At 39.2% G+C, this 12,966-nt stretch overlaps 2 protein-coding genes across 12 annotated transcripts in view; one reads left to right on the top strand and one right to left on the bottom strand.

Moving 5' to 3' along the window:
• Positions 1-12,966, top strand: part of LOC119953276 (archaemetzincin-2-like) — a 291,941-nt gene that overhangs the window by 101,125 nt on the left and 177,850 nt on the right. The window lies entirely within an intron of this gene.
• LOC119953278 (monocarboxylate transporter 7-like) overlaps positions 1-12,966 on the bottom strand; it is a 59,294-nt gene that overhangs the window by 30,807 nt on the left and 15,521 nt on the right. Inside the window, exons 2-3 of one of the 6 annotated variants that reach the window (XM_038777362.1) lie at positions 4,541-4,816; positions 2,905-3,033 (exon numbers count right to left, since the gene is read on the bottom strand). The exons of 1 other annotated variant lie outside the window; for it this stretch is intronic. In XM_038777362.1, the coding sequence (XP_038633290.1) occupies positions 2,905-2,938 (34 nt within the window). In that variant the 5' untranslated portion in view covers positions 2,939-3,033; positions 4,541-4,816. The remainder of the gene's footprint in view (positions 1-2,904; positions 3,034-4,540; positions 4,817-12,966) is intronic. 4 more of the 6 variants (XM_038777363.1, XM_038777364.1, XM_038777366.1 and 1 more) reach the window with 4 other exon arrangements.

The following is a 12,966-nucleotide window of genomic DNA, read 5'->3' as shown; positions in this document are numbered from 1 at the left end:
TACCAGGTTCTGTTGTACTTTCTTCTCATTTTTGTTAGGTATTTAGTTTAATAAGACTCCTAGGTTTTTCCTAGTTTCATCCTTTCTGCTGTTGTACAAGGAGTAAAGTAAGTAAAGTCACCATAGTCCCAGATGACCATAGGCTGCTTTCCCCTTTTGAGGGGAGAGCTGAGTGGTGGTGATTTAACCTGAGGATCACCACACCTCAAGAAAGAGGCAAAGTCGAGAAGGCAGGGCCTCAGCCGGTGCGGGAATTGAAACTGCGCCGTTGGCCTTGCTCAACATCATGAACCAGCTATCCAGCCAACTGAGCTAAACAAGGAGTAAATCTCAGTTAAGTAACCAATGCACAGGTGGTGAGATTTTAAAAAAAAACTCAGTCCATTATTCCTAACTTCTTTATGTACTTGAATACACCTTTCTGATGTTCAGACTCAGCTCTTCAAACTTCCATAAAAGCTTGGTCCTCAACATATGGATTTAGACCAATGCAACAGGATTTTGAAATAATTAAAAAGTACTGTTAGCACTCCTTCAGGCCATGAAAGTTTAAAGAGCCAAGGTTGAATCTTCCAAGCATGCAAACTTCACCACGCACCCCACAGCTCTGAATGGTCAAGAAGAGATGGCAGAAAATGGAAACAATAAATATAGATTAAAAGGCAGCAGAAGCTAGTAACAGTTTGGATGGCACTGGGCAGTGGACCATATCAGGCTGGATCGTAATAGAGGAGGGCAATTGGAAAGAGAAGACTAGGCCAGCAAATGAAAGATAAAAGAGGTATAGATTCCTTTTGGGTGCACGCGAGACGGGTGGCTTGCATTTTTTTTTACTACATACAGATAAAGGACGGGGATGGGGTGGATGAAATTTAAACTTTCCTTGCTTAAATTTTATGAGTGATGAATGCTAATGAACAGAATTCAACAATAAAAACAATGTATGTGAATCACAACTACAAGAAGAATCAAGGAGAAATGACAGTCAAGGAATTAAAGAAAAGAAGAATTGAGTGAATGGGGCATACCTTTCAGGAGAACTAGTGGACAAATTGGTATCTTTTTTTAATACATTTAGAATACCCAATTATTTTTTTCTAATTTGAAAAAAATAAATTTAGAGGATCCAATAATTTTTTCCAATTAAGGGGCAATTTAGCATGGCCAAACCTACTCTACACATTTTTTTGGGTTGTGGGCGTGAGACCCACGCAGACACGGGGAGAATGTGCAAACTCCACACAGACAATGACCCAGGACCGGGATCGAACCAGGGTCCTTGGTGCTGTGAGGCAGCATTGCTAACCACTGCGCCACTCTGACAAGTTGATATCTTTAAAAGGAATAATGTAGCAGGGCACATTTGTGTGTCATAAATTGTGTAGTGCTAGAAATACAACTTGCGTTCTCAAAGGCCAAAATGAAGTAAATTTTGATGGATTGAAAAAGGAGAAATGTGCAGCAAGAAGGCCAATGAATAGAATTGGCTCTGCAGTGCTGTGTTTTCCAATGTGTGCAGAGTTACATGGGAAAAATGATCTTAGCCAATTTATTTTGACGGTAGACATGATCAGAAAGGCAGAGATTTCTTCACTGAATGCATGGAAATTATTCCTGTTTAAGGAAATGGTTCATCTTCCATAATGTTAATTTGCTACATGATGCAGGTGGCACTCAGTATTATGGTAAGAAATGAAGCCATTGCTAAAGCTACAGTAGCCCTTGGGAAAGGTCCACAAGTTCAGTTGGAGATGGAGGGAAGGTGAAACAAAGCAGGGTCTGTTTGGGTTGGGGATGATCAAGAATGGTGGCAATCAAGAGGATCCCTTAGTTTGAGGTTGGAAGGGGCACTTCTATACCTCCTGGCTCCACATTCAGCAAGATACTTTGTTGTTACAGGTGCACTAGATACTGAGTTCAGCCCACAATGATGTTCGCTGCCTTAAAGCAGGTGGGGACTTCAATTATTTTTAATGCTCATTTTTTGCTAATTAAAAAAGGCCCAAGCCATGTTTCTGGGGTGGGTAAATAATGCCTCGTAGATTTCCTGCCCTCCCTTTGGGGTCTTTGGGAAAAGCACCTAGATGTGCATGATGCAATTTCTAGATCTTGCATATTTAGGTTCTGTTGATTTGTTAGGACTGGGAAGGAAATCAATATAAAGCAACGATGGAAATCGAGCTTTTGAGCATGTAGAATTTTAGATACTGTGGGAATTAATTTCTCAAATAAATTGGACTAGAAGATTGATGGGCTTCATGAAGTGATGGAAACAAAGGGGCAGCACGGTGGCACAGTGGTTAGCACTGCTGCCTCATGGCACGGAGGACCTAGGCTCGATCCCAGCCCCGGGTTGCTGTCCGTGTGTAGTTTCTCCCCATGCCTGCCTGTTGGGGTCTCACACCCACAACCCAAAATGATGTGCAGAGTAGGTGGACAGGCCATGCTAAATTGCCCCTTAAATAAATGGAGGGAAAAACAATGAAGTGATCGAAAACATCACATTGGAATAAGTCAGAGAAGGTAGTGGTAAAATATGTTATGCAAAGCTATTTTAGTTTTGATGCTGGTAAGATTACTATCACCATTACAAATGGTCATCTGGTCATCAAACTTGCTCATTTGTGTCTCTATTGTGAAAAAGTAGTTTGAGGAATATTAATTGTATGCCTAATTATACGTGGGGCTGGGAAATAAAATCAAATGTCTATGGTGGCATTTGCATGCACATATAAAGTTATCTCATTGGTACTAGTTAATCAGGTGATATCACTAGATTTTATTGAGCCTAATATCAGTACTGTGCAGTGAAAGAGAGAAACCAGAAAAAGATGGGTACATAATAGGGAGGAAAAGCGGAACACAAACACATTCACACGCACACCACTCCTCCAGGCCACTCACGCACGACTCCAAGCAGCCAGTTACAGAGCGGCATTGTTAGAGGTCTGGGAGCAGACTGCCTGTCCACCTTCTCTTCTGGGGTAGAGTGAATGGCACAGTGGACCTAAAGAGGGGAAGGGATGAAAATAACTGAGGTGGAAGGAAATATAAGAGAGAAAAAAATAAAACATTAGTTGCCATGTCATCAAGCTATCTAGTACAGAAATGGTATACATATTGGTTTTAAATCCGTCTTCATTGGAATGGATAGATTACAGCTTATCAAATGTGTGCAGCAAGTGCCTTGGAAACATGGCAGGTGGGTGGAGTTAATGGCCTGCTCATATTCCTATGTCCTGATGCATTGGGTGGGCAGCCCGTTGGTCATATTGAAATAAAACCTGGACGTTAATGGGGAGATGCTTTGGGGCTTCTCGCTCACCCCGACTCCCCCACCCAAAACATAGTTACAAATCTGAATTTTAATCTATGTCGTTAAAATAATAGTGGAACAAATTTAACAACCTTGCATATCAGTAAAATAGCTGATCCAAAAATGGACCTAATTTTCCAATTGCAAAATCATAGACATATTTTTTCAACAGATAACAGTTTTGTTTGCCACTCCCCTCTCTCCTTCAACCTCGCCACTCCCCTTTCAGGGTCAAAGACAGTGAATTTCACGGCATAAAACTTTCACCCCAAAATTAAATTTTAAAACGTGTAGACACTGAAGTAATGATAGAAAATTAATTTTAAAAAGTGTTTAACCAGGGGATTACAAGTGTCCTAAAATCTAAAATGGAATCTCAAGTAGAACAATAACTTATCAAGACCTATAACATTTCTAGAGCAAAGTAAAAAAGGCAGTAACTTAACTTCATAACACTAATAGGTCTTGGTACTTATCATTTGATCTTTGAAATATTCACAATTTTAATTTTATTATGTCATAGATTGCAAGTCGTAGTTTCCTTCCTACTCGTTTTTTCGAACGTTAAGATCAATCACAAAACTGCCAGGCTTTATACAGTAACCAAAGAAAGGCCATAGAAAAGCTGTCAGCCTACTTTTGTCTACTCCTTGATAAAAAGTATCTTTCTTAATCTGTCTCCACTGGCCTTGGAGGCGAGCACAAACCACAGTATTTTAGTCCTATTTTAAAATGGTCTGAATTCCCTTAGCTTGATTGATTGGCAGCTTGATAGCCGCAGTGCTCCATAACAAGAAAACCAAATTGAATGGAAACTTCAACTGATGTTTGCCAGTTTTGGCGAATTCATTGCTGAGGTGATGAATTGGGGAGGAGAAAGAAAATGGGTGAGGCTTTCCAGCATTGCTGAAGTTAGTCTCCTGTCAGGCCAGCCAAAATCACCAGAGCACAGATCAAGATTTTCTTGAGCTTCCTTCTGGCCTTCCAAGGCGCTAAACAAATTACACTAATTCCCTCCCTCACCATTATCTTTTGTAACAACTTTTTAATAGAGGTACACTGCTTGTGAAAATCCTCGATAACCAAATTTTTCCAAACATTTGCAAATTGTACCCAGTCAGAATCGCTGCAAAATAGAAATCAAAATTATTTTCATGCAACACTTGTAGGTGTCCTGCTTGCTGTACTGTCCACCGATTAATAAAATTAAGGATTAGAACTTACAATAAACTCAACCCTCACTTCCATTTTATGAATTCAGCTCAGTCAGAATTACTGCATTGAATGTTATACTGTTCTTGATTTTCCTAGTTTGCATGTGGTTCATTAGGTACTGTACTGGTACACAGAAGTGCTGTTCAATCTTCTCTTTGTCTGGTAGTGTTGATGTTTGTTAACGTTTCACTTTAACTGGATTCAGCAGATTTTTTCGTGACCTAAATCCTTGAGCCGAAGTGGAGTAAGAGAATGTTTAGCAGGCACTAGCTGAAACCTGTTTTGCTGTGGAAAAAAGATTTAAAAGAAAAACACAAAATCTTATGTTTATAAATAATCTTGGCAATGTTAATGTTTAATTTTTTAATATCACTGGACAATTTTTTTTGATGGCATTCTCATACAACATTCAGTTATGACACTTTTTAGCCAAGTTAAGCCCTACAGCCAACTATCCTGGGAGATAACAAGCATCCCTGACCATGTAACAGATTTGATAATATTTTCCTGTACTAGATAAAATTCAAGCTGCATTTCCCCACAATGTTTTCCACTGGAATCAACAATGTATATCAAAATCTAGCATATCTTATCTCGATATGACTCTGGACTAAGCAAATAAGTTTTTCTTTAATCCCCAGCAACACAGTGTACAATAATTTGGGCAGTACTAGGGCAAAGGTTAAACAAAACGGATTCATTTTGTTTTGTGGAGAAGGTAAATAGTGCAGTTAATATTTTTCAGCATCATTTCTGCTCGGTATCACTATCCGAAAATTAGTTTGGGAATAAAGTGATGGGTCAAAAAAGTACGGTTTTGAGGAAGTTGAGAAATGTGCAAATATGAGAAAGTACAGAAGGTAGCAGGTAAGTTAGACTTGTAGGTAACGTGAAAAGATAAAACCAAATGTGAATGTTTGAAGCCTTCCGGTTCTCTTCTACAGTCCTTTCTTATTTAATTACTATGAGCGTTCGATTTTCAACTTCCGATGAGATAGCAGTGAGGAATCATAGAAATTTTAGGGTGCAGAAAGAGGAAAACATTGGGTGACGTATCATTCTGGTACATATTTTTATTTCTCTATCGTATCAAACTCAGGAGGTCAAAATAGAACTTAATATGGCATATAATATTAACCTATGTGGCCATTATCTGGGTTTGATGGCCTATTGGACTTGCTTCTTGTACTTTTACTGGACCTCTCAAAATAAAAATAGAACTGATTAGGTTTTTACGGATTAAGAGATATAGTGGGATGAAAAGTAACTGTAGCAGGCCAAGGAAATCAAATGCAGGGGAAGAAAATAAAGAGAAATGGCTTGGAGACAGAGAAACTGGGGCTTTGTTGTTTTATTTTTCTGTTTGGTAACTGGCCTTGGCCAGTAATGTCATTTTCCAAAAGCTTTGAATACTTTTTTTTGGTAATTTTGTCTCTAGTGCTATAAACTCACCAAGATTATGCAATAATGACCAACTGACAAACTAGCATATTGCAGCAATGCATTCCAAGTATGGAGCCAGTCTGGAAGAGAGGGACCTCTTTTTCTCCTCCACCCTACTGAGAAAGTGTGTACTTCTGCTTTTCAAAGTCTCCCAAATCAATCCTGATGAGATAGCAACATCGCAGAAGAAATTGGACTAATCCCCACTCCATGTTGCGCAATCAGCAGCAATACTCAAACTTTCTCCTCTTCCGAATTTGTCTTTCAAATATTTAGGCATTCAAATTTTGTAACTTTATTACTGCATCTTCAGATTTTTTCTCTGTTCCACACATTTTCACTATCAATGTACACAAAGTCAAATAGAATACATGGACAATAAATTTACAAAATCGCCATTAGCATCATCAAATCTCAAGGTGAACCCGATGGTTGTGGAAAAGGCTAGACAAAACCTGAGAGTAGGACAAACCATAATGTTCCAATAATCTAGAATATGCTACAACAGTGATATACAATACAGAAGACTTTTGCAGAAGACAGTTAGACCTATCTAACTTTTGCACATAAATTGCAATGTCCCAGGACACAATGCTGTCTGAGAACATAGCGCAGAGCAGGACCAAAAAAGGATAGAGCAGGGTACTTTTTAAATGGGAAGAGGTTAAGTACAGCGGATGTCCAAAGAGACTTGGGGGTTCAGGTACGTAGATCTTTAAAATGCCATGAACAAGCACAGAAAATAATCAAATACGCTGATGGATGCTATCCTTTATATCTAGAGGATTGGCGTATAAAGACACAGGATTATGCAGCTATACAAAACCCTGGTTAGATCCCACTTGGAAAACTGGAGCAGTTCTGGGCACCACACAGTAGGAAGGATATTTTAGCCTTGGAGGGAGTGCAACGTAGGTTTACGAAAATGAGACCTGGACTGGGTTGTTACGAGGAGAGATTACACAAATTGTGTAATTTTGCTGCAGCTTTATAAAACACTGGTTAGACCACACTTGGAATATTGCATCCAGTTCTGGTTGCCTCATTATAGGAAGGATGTGGATGCTTTGGAGAGGGTGCAGAGGAGATTTACCAGGACACTGCCTGAACTGGAGGGCATGCCTTATGAAGAAAGGTTGAGGGAGTTAGAGATTTTCTCACTGGAGCGAAGAAGGAAGAGAGGTGTCTTGATAGAGGTATACAAGGTGATGAGAGGCATGGATAGAGTGGATAGCCAGAGACTTTCCCCAGGGTGGAAATGGCTGTCACGAGGTGACATAGTTTTAAGGTGATTGGGGGAAGATATAGGGGAGATGTCAGAGATCGGTTCTTTATACAGAGAGTGGTGGGTGCGTGGCATGCACTGCCAGCGGAGGTGGTGGAGTCAGAGTCATTAGGGACAGACACATGGACAGCAGTAAATTGAAAGGGTGTAGGTTAGGTTGATCTTAGATTGGGATAAGTGGTTGGCACAACATTGTGGGCCGAAGATCTGTACTATGCTGTACTGTTTTATGTTCTAGATTAAGCCTGTTTTCACTAGATGTTAGGAGGTTAAGAGGTGATTTGATTGAAGTCTTCAGGATATTCACAGGAAAAGACAGGGTAGATAAAGATAAACTATTTCTACTGTTTGGCGAGTCTCAAACTAAGTCATAGTCTAAAAATTAGAGCCAGACCGTTCAGGAGAGATGTTAGGAAACACTTTTCACGTAAAGGGTGGTAGAGGTCTGGAACTCTCTCCTCAAACAGCAGTGGAAACTAGAACAGTTAATTTTACATCTGAGATAGACAGATTTTTATTTAGCAACGGTATTAAGGAATATGGGCCAAAGGCAGGGATATGGAGTTAGGCCACAGATCAGCCATGATCTCATTGAATGGTGGGATAGGCTCAAGGGGCTGAATGGCCTAGTCTTGTTCCTATGTAGATGACATTTAAAACCTCCATGCTAGAGTTTTGAACTCTAATGTAAAATTGAGATGTAGCTACAAGTTCCTAGCACTATTACATAGAATATACTGCAAGAAACACGGATCATTTAGTCCAGCCAGTCCATTTATGCTCCACTCAAGCCTCTTCCCATCCTTCCTCATTGAACTCGCAGGATAATCTTCTATTCTGTTCTTCCTCATATGTTTATCCAACTTCCCCTGTAATGCATGTAAACTAATCACCTCCACTATTTCCTTTTAATGCGAGTTCCACTTTCTCACCCTTCTCCAGGTAAAGTAGTTTCTTGGAATTCTGTATTTGATTTTTGACAACCTTCTTGTATTGATGATCTCGATTTTGCTCTTCATCACCCTTACAAGTGGAAACACTCTCTGCCAATAGTAAAATTGTGAAAGGCTTTGGTATTAGATCACCTCTTAGCCTTCTCAATTCAGGAGGAAAGTGACCCAGTCTGTTCATATTTACCTGATTTGTGTAGTGTTTCAGTTCTCATATCACCCTTGTAACTTGTTGCACTATGTCCTTTTTAATAACATGACGACCAGTACAGTACCATACTTCAAGTGTGGTATAATCAAGGATATTATGAAAAATAAACAATTAGAATTTTGTAAATGGAGACAGCATAGTACTTTTGCAGGAGAGTTATGGATAGGGAACAATAAAAGTAGGTCATTAACCTTTCATCAGAGTTGGAGGACACAACATTATCCAATTCCATAAGCCTGAAGTGATTCATCCATTCAGTCACAGCTGGTGAATTAACCACTCTGTATGCCTTGGCATTATGAGCAAAAAAGAAAATGAACCCCAATAACATCCACAGGTTTATTGGCATGGGGAGGAGTGGTTGGAAGAAAACATACATACTTCCATTAAGGGCCTTATTTATATGTTGTAATAAGACCATTATTTGAAATTCTGCCCAACAAATTTGTATTTCCTATTTGATGGCTCAGATGCAACTCATGAGTAAATTTACATTGACCAGAACACAACTATTGAGTGCTCTGACGCATAAACAGTTCCTAAATTTGTAGTGAGGAATGAAAGTCATTACGTTTTCTGGTCCATGAATATATTATGTTGGCATATTTGTTCTGCAGCCAAATTGCAAGTAACAAATTGTTGCAGCAGCTTCTCTTACTAATGTTATTTTATCTTGAAGCAAAGCTATCTTTGGGCTGTTATAAGAGTCTGACTCTAATTCCTTCCTTGGAAAGGTACAATATGTACAATTTGTACTTGGTTGGAACATCAGGAATTTAGAGAGGTAGAGGAATATCCAGGTAAGAGCATCACTTTCCTCAAGGGCTTTAAGAACCTTTGATTCAATGCTACCTGGGCAGCAGTTTGAGAATCAAGCTTTTGAAGGAGACATTTAACTTACAGCTGCCCCGCCACTTATCCCCTTTCTGCAACAAGTCCTCAGAATTCTTTGTTCTACATTTGAACCTATGTCTTTAGGTTTCTTCATGTCTTCCCTGAGCTCATATAGTCCATGAGACCTGACAACAGCTTCGGTGTAGCATGGTGTTGTTGTCCACCTAACATTTCTGGCCTTCATGATAGCTAACATTGTAAATGGCTCCCTCTCTTCAGATACTGTTTACACTTTCGAAACAGTGGCGTCACCCCTTCCCCCCCCCCCCCCCCCCCCCCCCACCAAAATACCATCAATCCTTTATCTTTGCAAACTATTTCAATCTCTATTGAAAGTTGAGACTTTCAGAAATTGGTGCCCGTCTTGCCTGCAACTCCATTATTGAATCTCTCCAATCAGTTTTCCATTCTTGTTACAACACTGAAACGGCATTATAAATATCACAAATAGCATACAAAATTTATTATTTTTTTTTAAATCGCTTATTGTCACAAGTAGGCTTCAAATGAAGTTACTGTGAAAAGCCCCTAGTTGCCACATTCCGGCGCCTGTTTGGAGAGGCTGGTATGGGAATTGAACCGTGCTGCTGGCCTGCCTTGGTCTGCTTTAAAAGCCAGCGATTTAGCCCAGTGTGCTAAACCAGCCCCTGACTGTGTGCTAAACCAACCCAATGTGACTGTGACCATGATACAGTATCCTCTGTGTACTCCTCAACTTCTCTGTAGATTTTTTTCAGATGGTTGATCCTACAATCCATCTCCAATAGCATTGTTCTGTTCTGCAGCTCAATGGGATTGTCTTTGCTTGGTTCCACATTTATTCATGTGATCATAGTCACAGCTTATCCAGCAATGGTTTCTCTTCCGCACTCATGCTATTAACTTCCAACGTTCTTGGTTCCCAAGGTTATATCATTGGCCCATTACTGTTCCTTATCGCCACCCCCGCCCCGCCCCCGACGGTGACATATTTTGCAGACATAGTTCAATTACTACATGTAAGCCAATTAGACCCAGATCTACCTCAAACTGTGTACCATGTTAAGAGTTGTTAAACTGCATTGCCAATCTAAATTTATCCTAACTTCCTCCTGTTAAACACAGTGAAGACCAATGCCAGCAGCATAGGCCATTGCCACAATCTCCACAACCTTGCCACAGATTCCATCTTCCTTGCCTTACCACTCTTAAACTGAATCAAACTGCTCACAAGTCATGACATCCTGGTCAATTCCTAGCTATTCTTCCAGCATTTCATCCTCTATAATGAAGACATTCTACTGCCACCTCTGTAACATCGCTCATTCCTTCTTCAATGCACAAAATGTTTAAAGCGCAGAATGAGGCTATTCAGCCATCAAGTCTCCTGGCTCTCTGAAAGAGCATTCTACCTTATCCCTTTCCCCTGCCTTTGTAAGCTTGCACAGTCTTTATTTTCAGATAGCACTTTTTGAATACCTCAATCGAACCTGCCTCCACCACCCTCTCAGAAAGTTTGTTCCAAATTCCAAGCACACTCTGGGTGAAATATTTTTTCTCTCGCATCACTTTTATTCCTTTTGTTAATTATTTTGAACCTGTGCCCTTTAGTCTTTGATGCTCTCTTGAGTAAGAACAGTTTATCACTATTTTCCCAGTCTATATTCTTAGGATCTCGAATACCTCTATCAAGCCTTCTCTTTGCTTTTTTCTCTCTCAGGAAAACAGTCCCAACCTATCCAATCTATCCTCAGGCTTTAACCCTGGAACATTTGTGAATCTTTTCTGTACTCTCCCATGCCTTCACATCCTTCCTCCAGTATGGTGCCCAGAACTGGATGCAGTACTCTAGATTAGGCCTAACTAGTGTCTTATACAAGTTCAAGTTACCTTACTCTTGCACTTGATGCCCCTATCAATAAAGCTTAAGATACTAAATGCTTTATTAACTGCTCTCTCAACATGCCCCCTCATCTTCAATGACTCTCCACCTGCCACTAAACACTCATCGATGCACGTGTCACCACCAGACTCTACTTTCCCACTGCTCTTCTGGCTGGACTGCCCTCTACCCTTCAGTTCATTCAGCTCATATCCTATACCACACCAAGTCCCACTTAACCAAACTCCTCCACCCTTTCATTTGACCCCCCTTCTCCCCCAAACTTTCCATTCCTGTGCTTCTCCTCCCTTAATCTCACCATTACTGGCTATGTCCTAAGGTGTGTAGGCCCTAGACTGTCTACTGAAACATATCCACTCCTTTATCTGCCTTTAAGGCACTTGACCATTTGCCTAATTATGTGAAAGACCTTAGAACATTTATTCTATATTTAATGGCCTGCTACTGTAATATCTGATCTCAGTTTGGCTGAGTTGTCAGACTTAGATTTGAGTTTTGGAGTTCAGCAGACATGTTATTAAAGAAGTATTCAATAGCTCCATTTAATCAAGAGAGAAAAAAAAAGTGAGAAGGGGGATTCGAGCTGATATATTAATTAAGATGAGCTGAGAAAATAAAAGGAAACAAAGAACAAAATGGAAAAGTAAATTGTTAAAGATAATAAGGTGAATTTAACTCAAATATTTTAACTAGATAGAACGAATGGGCAAGTTTCAAAGAGAATGAGAAATCAACGTGGAAATAAAATAAATAAAATGAAAAATTAAGATAAATACTGAATTCCTGTACAGTGTACACTTCTGAGTTACTTAGGAAATTGTGGAAGTGGATATTACACTAGCAAGAGTATGTTGGATTAATTTTTTTCAACTGCCAAAGTTGACATACAAATTTAATGTACCTTTCTTTAAAAAAAACATCTTTAGATTCATCTTTGAACTTCAACGGTAGGAAAATCCCCAGGTCTTGGGCTATACAATATGTCAATCTCTCTGCTATCACATTAAAAATTATTCCATCTGCAGTATAATTAAATGCACAATGCAATGCATTGTTTTTTTTAGAAAATAGCAATGGCCAAACAAGCTGTGAAGTTGTTCAATAAAGCAAATATGTCATTTAAACTTGATCTTCAAGAACAAAGGTCAGAGATAAGTTAGGTTGCTGAAGTACTCAAAGCCATTTTCAGAGCGAAGGCAGAATAAGTCCAGAACCCTTATTCAAAATAAGGTAAACTCTACACTTAATGTGTGATGTCAATTAATTTAAATGATTAATTAAAATTATGGGATAATTTGGATTTATTGCACTTATATACAGTTACACGCTCGAACGGCTGAATGGCTTCTCCAGATTCTATTTTCTATGTATGTTTACTGCTAATTTGAATGGATTAATCCATGTCTTTCCCTTCTCATGAGTACACTTCATATTCAAACAAGAAGGTTTAGTCAAGGTAATGAACCATCATATTTCCTGCTTATAAAGTCTTGTAGTAGTTAACTCAAACCTTTCTCCAATTATTAAATATTTACGTATTTATCCTTATGGCATTCACTTTTGGTTCTGTTCAGTGCACATTTCTTCAATTTCCTCAAGCCCGTGGCTAAAATACAACCGCATTTAACAGTAGTGATACAAATATTTTCTCCAGTCTAAACTACAGATAATGATACTGAAAAAAAAAACCTCTTTGTATTTGCCAGAACTGCACTTCTTAAAACAAAAACTTATACTATAAACAAACCTTAACAATTGTGTGGGATTGCA

This window comes from Scyliorhinus canicula, chromosome 18, assembly GCF_902713615.1.
Source record: "Scyliorhinus canicula chromosome 18, sScyCan1.1, whole genome shotgun sequence".
NCBI lineage: Eukaryota > Metazoa > Chordata > Chondrichthyes > Carcharhiniformes > Scyliorhinidae > Scyliorhinus > Scyliorhinus canicula.
The sequence above is the reverse complement of the archived record's forward strand: the minus strand, read 5'-3'. Positions and strand labels throughout refer to the sequence as shown.